General features: G+C 39.1%; 1 protein-coding gene across 1 annotated transcript; it reads left to right on the plus strand.

Moving 5' to 3' along the window:
* The first annotated feature begins 5,065 nt into the window (after positions 1 to 5,065).
* Positions 5,066 to 5,597, plus strand: LOC134206061 (uncharacterized). The gene is made up of 2 exons (XM_062681743.1): positions 5,066 to 5,177; positions 5,245 to 5,597. The coding sequence occupies exons 1-2, from the start codon at positions 5,111 to 5,113 to the stop codon at positions 5,565 to 5,567; spliced, it is 390 nt and encodes a 129-aa protein (XP_062537727.1). The 5' UTR covers positions 5,066 to 5,110; the 3' UTR covers positions 5,568 to 5,597.
* Positions 5,598 to 6,679: the final 1,082 nt, after the last annotated feature.

The raw sequence follows: 6,679 nt of genomic DNA on the forward strand, positions 1-6,679 counted from the left end.
TGGTTTGGATTGGTTTGGATTGGTTTGGATTGGTTTGGATTGGTTTGGATTGGTTTGGATTGGTTTTGGATTGGTTTGGTTGGTTTGGATTGGTTTGGATTGGTTTGGGATTGGTTTGGATTGGTTTGGATTGGTTTGGGATTGGTTTGGATTGGTTTGGATTGGTTTGGATTGGTTTGGATTGGTTTGGATTGGTTTGGATTTGGATTGGTTTGGTTGGTTTGGATTGGTTTGGATTGGTTTGGTTGGTTTGGATTGGTTTGGATTGGTTTGGATTGGATTTGGATTGGTTTGGATTGGATTTGGGTTGGTTTGGATTGGATTGGTTTGGATTGGTTTGGATTGGTTGGATTGGTTTGGATTGGATTTGGATTGGTTTGGATTGGTTGGATTGGTTTGGATTGGTTTGGATTGGTTTGGTTGGTTTGGATTGGTTTGGTTGGTTTGGATTGGTTTGGATTGGTTTGGATTGGTTTGGATTGGTTTGGATTGGTTTGGATTGGTTTGGATTGGTTTGGATTGGTTTGGATTGGTTTGGATTGGTTTGGATTGGTTTGGATTGGATTTGGATTGGTTTGGATTGGTTTGGATTGGTTGGATTTGGTTGGTTTGGGATTGGATTTGGATTGGGTTTGGATTGGTTTGGATTGGTTTGGTTGGTTTGGATTGGTTTGGATTGGTTTGGATTGGTTTGGATTGGTTTGGGATTGGTTTGGATTGGTTTGGTTGGTTTGGGATTGGTTTGGATTGGTTTGGATTGGTTTGGATTGGTTTGGATTGGTTGGTTGGATTGGATTTGGATTGGTTTGGATTGGTTTGGATTGGATTTGGATTGGTTTGGATTGGTTTGGATTGGATTTGGATTGGTTTGGATTGGTTTGGATTGGTTTGGATTGGTTTGGATTGGTTTTGGATTGGATTTGGATTGGTTTGGATTGGTTTGGATTGGTTTGGATTGGTTTGGGATTGGTTTGGGATTGGATTTGGATTGGTTTGGTTGGATTGGTTTGGTTTGGATTGGTTTGGATTGGTTTGGATTGGTTTGGATTGGTTTGGATTGGATTTGGGATTGGTTTGGATTGGTTTGGATTGGTTTGGATTGGTTTGGATTGGTTTGGATTGGTTTGGGATTGGTTTGGATTGGATTTGGATTGGTTTGGATTGGTTTGGTTGGTTTGGATTGGATTTGGATTGGTTTGGGATTGGTTTGGTTGGTTTGGATTGGTTTGGATTGGTTTGGATTGGTTTGGATTGGTTTGGATTGGTTTGGATTGGTTTGGTTGGTTTGGATTGGTTTGGGATTGGTTTGGATTGGTTTGGATTGGTTTGGATTGGTTTGGATTGGTTTGGATTGGTTTGGGATTGGTTTGGATTGGTTTGGATTGGTTTGGATTGGATTTGGATTGGTTTGGGATTGGTTTGGATTGGTTTGGATTGGTTTGGATTGGTTTGGATTGGTTTGGATTGGTTTGGATTGGTTTGGTTGGTTTGGATTGGTTTGGATTGGTTTTGGGTTGGATTTGGATTGGGTTTGGATTTGGTTTTGATTGGATTTGGATTGGATTTGGATTGGCTTTGGATTGGTTTGGATTGGTTGGTTTGGATTGGTTTGGATTGGTTTGGATTGGATTTGGATTGGTTTGGATTGGTTTGGATTGGTTTGGATTGGTTTGGATTGGTTTGGATTGGTTTGGATTGGTTTGGATTGGTTTGGTTGGTTTGGATTGGTTTGGATTGGTTTGGATTGGTTTGGATTTGGATTTGGATTGGTTTGGATTGGTTTGGATTGGTTTGGATTGGGTTTGGATTGGTTTGGATTGGTTGGATTTGGTTTGGATTGGTTGGATTGGTTTGGATTGGTTTGGATTGGTTTGGGATTTGGATTTGGGATTGGTTTGGATTGGTTTGGATTGGTTTGGATTGGTTTGGGTTGGGATTTGGATTGGTTTGGATTGGTTTGGATTGGTTTGGATTGGTTTGGATTGGATTTGGATTGGATTTGGATTGGTTTGGATTGGTTTGGATTGGTTTGGATTGGTTTGGATTGGATTTGGATTGGTTTGGATTGGTTTGGATTGGTTTGGATTGGATTTGGGATTGGATTTGGATTGGTTTGGATTGGATTTGGATTGGTTTGGATTGGTTTGGATTGGTTTGGATTGGATTTGGATTGGTTTGGATTGGTTTGGATTGGTTTGGATTGGTTTGGATTGGTTTGGATTGGTTTGGGTTGGATTTGGATTGGTTTGGATTGGTTGGATTGGTTGGATTGGTTTGGATTGGTTTGGATTGGTTTGGATTTGGTTGGATTGGTTTGGATTGGTTTGGATTGGTTTGGATTGGTTGGATTGGTTTGGATTGGTTTGGATTGGATTTGGATTGGTTTGGATTGGTTGGATTGGTTTGGATTGGTTTGGATTGGTTTGGATTGGTTTGGGATTGGTTTGGATTGGTTTGGATTGGTTTGGTTGGTTTGGATTGGTTGGTTTGGATTGGTTTGGATTGGTTTGGATTGGTTTGGATTGGTTTGGATTGGTTTGGTTGGTTTGGATTGGTTTGGATTGGTTTGGTTGGTTTGGGATTGGTTTGGATTGGTTTGGATTGGATTTGGATTGGATTTGGATTGGTTTGGATTGGTTTGGATTTGGTTTGGTTTGGATTGGTTTGGTTGGTTTGGTTTGGATTGGTTGGATTGGTTTGGATTGGTTTGGATTGGTTTGGATTGGTTTGGATTGGTTTGGATTGGTTTGGTTGGTTTGGATTGGTTTGGTTGGTTGGATTGGTTTGGATTGGTTTGGATTGGTTTGGATTGGTTTGGATTGGTTTGGATTGGTTTGGTTGGATTGGTTTGGATTGGTTGGATTGGTTTGGATTGGTTTGGTTGGTTGGTTGGATTGGTTTGGATTGGTTTGGATTGGTTTGGATTGGTTTGGTTGGTTTGGATTGGTTTGGATTGGTTTGGGATTGGTTTGGATTGGTTTGGATTGGTTTGGATTGGATTTGGATTGGATTTGGATTGGATTTGGATTGGTTGGATTGGTTTGGATTGGATTTGGATTGGTTTGGATTGGTTTGGATTGGTTTGGGATTTGGATTGGTTTGGATTGGTTTGGGATTGGTTTGGATTGGATTTGGATTGGTTTGGATTGGTTTGGTTGGATTTGGATTGGTTGGATTTGGATTTGGATTGGATTGGTTTTTGGTTTGGATTGGATTTGGGTTGGATTTGGATTGGATTTTGGCACTATCTTGAGGACACTAATCACAAGACAAAATGACCGGTGCCTAACGACAGCTATTCAGACATTGGTACATGACTAAGTTCAAATTTGTCGCGTCTGAGATCGTGGCCATCCAAACTTGGGTTGGTGGCATTGCGAAATAACAGCAAATCCTGACATAGACAATGTCAACAGAACGAGAAAAAGACACGCCCGCGGTCCCGATGGATAATTTAAAATTAGATTTAATTCTTCTTGCTGCGCTCATTCCCTCGCCGTTGTTTCCGGTGAGTGGGTTGAGTGACTTGGTCTATTGTGTGAAACTTTTATTTTCCACCGACAACAGTTTGCACAGGCGGAGAAGTTTTGACATGGAACATGATGACGATCTACTAGGGGGAAACAACGCACAAGTTTAAAGCATCGAACGCCCGGTTCCTGACTAAACTTCAACTGACGCTTAAAATAGTGGTTCTTCATGCATGATGGAAAATTAAATGAAACTTTCTCTCAAAAGAAATAGCAAAGGGTGCCAAAACTGAACTGATGCACTTGAAAAGGCATTGGAAAAGTGAAACCAAATCGGGTACTATGTTCAATAAATTATTTTTCGTGTTTTCTGTTAAATTTTGCATGATGTACGAATATGGAACGATTCGTATTCTATAAATAAGGCAGTTTTGCTCTGTATAGCAAATATGTTCGAAAATGCTCAATTAGTTTTTGGATACATGCTGAATCTTAAATACATCAAAACATACATCCTTCAATACTGTTACAGACTTTCCATAGATCTAATATTTAATGTTATAGTATATATGTCGACTAAGCAGAAATTTGTGTATCACTTCAACACTGCCACCCTGTAGAATGAAAGCATCCCGAGAACATAATCTCAACAAATAGGAAATAAATTCTCGGGTCAGTCAGCTGCAGCTGACCCCAAATGGCTGAAGCCGTTGCCATTTCTTTTATTTTCTTTCGACTGTACGAAACTTTTCCCTTTCCCAATTCCGGTAGTAAGCTTCGTTGGTGTACCCTACTATAGATATTGGTTCAAGGAAAATTAAAATTTTCAATTAATTGCATATTATTCGGCAACTCGGCCGTACGAAAACTATTTTTTTGTTAAATATCTTGGCTGTGCATATGCACAGCATATGTTTCGAAATGGACAAATTGATATGAAATTTGCGAAAAAGAATCCACGTGTCTTGGAGGGACTCGAACCCTCAACCTCCTACTCTCTAGATAGGCGTGATAACCCCTACACAACAAGACCACTTAAAGGTCACTTTTGCGGAAAAGCCATCAGAATCCGAGTACCAACCTCCACCGCGGTTAGCTCTCTTTTTTGCAAATTGAATATCTTTCGGATGCTTGATTTGTCCAATCTCCACATGTGCTTTACTATTGTATACCCACAGCCAAGCGAGTGCACATTGTTTATTAAACGAGAGGATCGCACTCCATGCCCCCCAGGAACAGTCGATAATGGAGCGAACATGATCAAGATGATCAAATCGATGAACGAATGTGTATCCAAGGAATTTTTTCAAGAAGATGGTGAACTACCTGACGATGAAATTATAAATGAAATGACAGTTGATCCAGACGAACTGGAAGCTATTGATTATGCTACGAACAATCTTATGGAAAACTTAGAGAAAGTTGTTATAGAAAACGGCGCGTTATGTGTGCGATGCGGTGCACATACTTTACAACTTGTAGTTAACGAAGTATGTAAAGCTTTCGATGAACCTCTAAAAGGAATCGCTAAAATCGCCAAAAAACTAAGATGTGGCGAATTTAAACGTATTTTCGAAATAACGAAGGATGTAAAGCTTCCTCATATACCAGTGAAAACTAGGTGGAATACTAATTATGTAATGCTGCGGGATTTTCTGGAGCAAAAAGAATTTTTCATCAACCTTGGTTCCCAGTACAAAGAATCAGGTAAATTTCAATTTCAATAGATATACTAAATTCATCTAACAACATATGTTTGCATTGCTTTTTACAGATCTCACTCAATACTGGCATTTCATTGAAAATTATGTAGAAGCGTTCGAACCAATTTACGAAGCGACAATTATCATCCAGAAAAAAGATTGTTCCCTCAGCGAATTTTATTATCACTGGCAGAAGGCGATTTGCCTTGTTAGCATGTTAGACGATGTCAACGTTTTCAAGCAATCCCTCATGACATCGTTTGAGAAACGTGACAAGATTCTGCTGGAAAGCCATGCTTTACGAGCTGCATTATATCTAGATCCAAGATTTAATTACGCTGGATCGAAAAATTTTACACCCGCTGAGAAAGAACAAATTGTGGTAGGAAAATGACCCCATGGGGAGCACCTCCCCTTCTCTTCCACAACATACATAATTTGATAACATTGCACCCAAATGCTTTCAAGATTTGCACATTCGGTTGTAATACGTCCGAGTAAAATAAAAGTTGGGACGATAATAGGGGAGGTGTTCTTTCAAACTCATCTCTCCTCATATTTTATCACATATTTACCATTTTCACTGGAAAATCCATATACTTTCAGGATTTTTTAGTACAACTCTCCTCTCGCATCAGTCGGAATGATAGTGTAGAAAACGTTGATAGATCTCCAGAAAACTCCCAGTTTACTACTGAAAATAAAAAGTTAAGCCTGCGCGATTTTCTTGACAAGAAATATGGCCCGAGCGCAGTGAAGTCGCCGATAAATAGTACCATAGAAAACCAAATACGTGATGTGCAATTCACGCCTCAACAAGACCCGGACGATGAGCATTTCGATGTGCGTCAATACTGGATGAAAGCAAAGTATGAGAATCCTTGTTGTGGAAAATTGCAGATACTATTCTGGCAATTCCGGCAACACAATGTTCGGTTGAAAGAGATTTTAGTTTTTTCAATTTGATATTAACGAAGCAGAGGAGTCAACTATCATCCAAACACATGGAAAACGTCATGCAAGTACGAACCAATTCGGAATTGATTAATAGTGCACTGAAACTTGCGTTCGAAGATCCATAACTTTTTTCGTTGTGTTATTATATGTATAAAAACTACCTACAATACCTAATACCATAAATACCTACAAGCAAAATAAAAATATTTCTGAAATACAAAGAATCTAAGATAAATTTATTCACTCAAATCAGTGCTAATAATCCAATTGCTATTAGCATCAGTATATCTACCGTAACTATGGTAAAATTCCCAAAAGTGGACCCCCTAGTAGCGGAATTTTGCTCTTCCTGTATTGAATTCGTATGATATCTAATATAAAATTCTGTATCTCTCATTCACGATACATACATTAAATACTTAAATACACGACGTTATTCGTTGAAATTAACTTTTCAAAGTTTGACTGAATTTGCCATAAAGTAGACCCCCTAGGGGTCCGTAATAGGAAATTGCTTCCCTATAGTCGACACTTCAACGGATTTTCATG

The sequence above is a fragment of the Armigeres subalbatus genome, chromosome 1 (assembly GCF_024139115.2).
Source record: "Armigeres subalbatus isolate Guangzhou_Male chromosome 1, GZ_Asu_2, whole genome shotgun sequence".
NCBI lineage: Eukaryota > Metazoa > Arthropoda > Insecta > Diptera > Culicidae > Armigeres > Armigeres subalbatus.

Bases quoted from the DNA above. Each gene is read 5' to 3' on its own strand.
- LOC134206061 (XM_062681743.1), top strand. From the start codon at position 5,111: ATGCTGCGGGATTTTCTGGAGCAAAAAGAATTTTTCATCAACCTTGGT. The intron at 5,178-5,244 runs GTAAATTTCAAT...TGCTTTTTACAG, and splicing joins TTCCCAGTACAAAGAATCAG to ATCTCACTCAATACTGGCAT.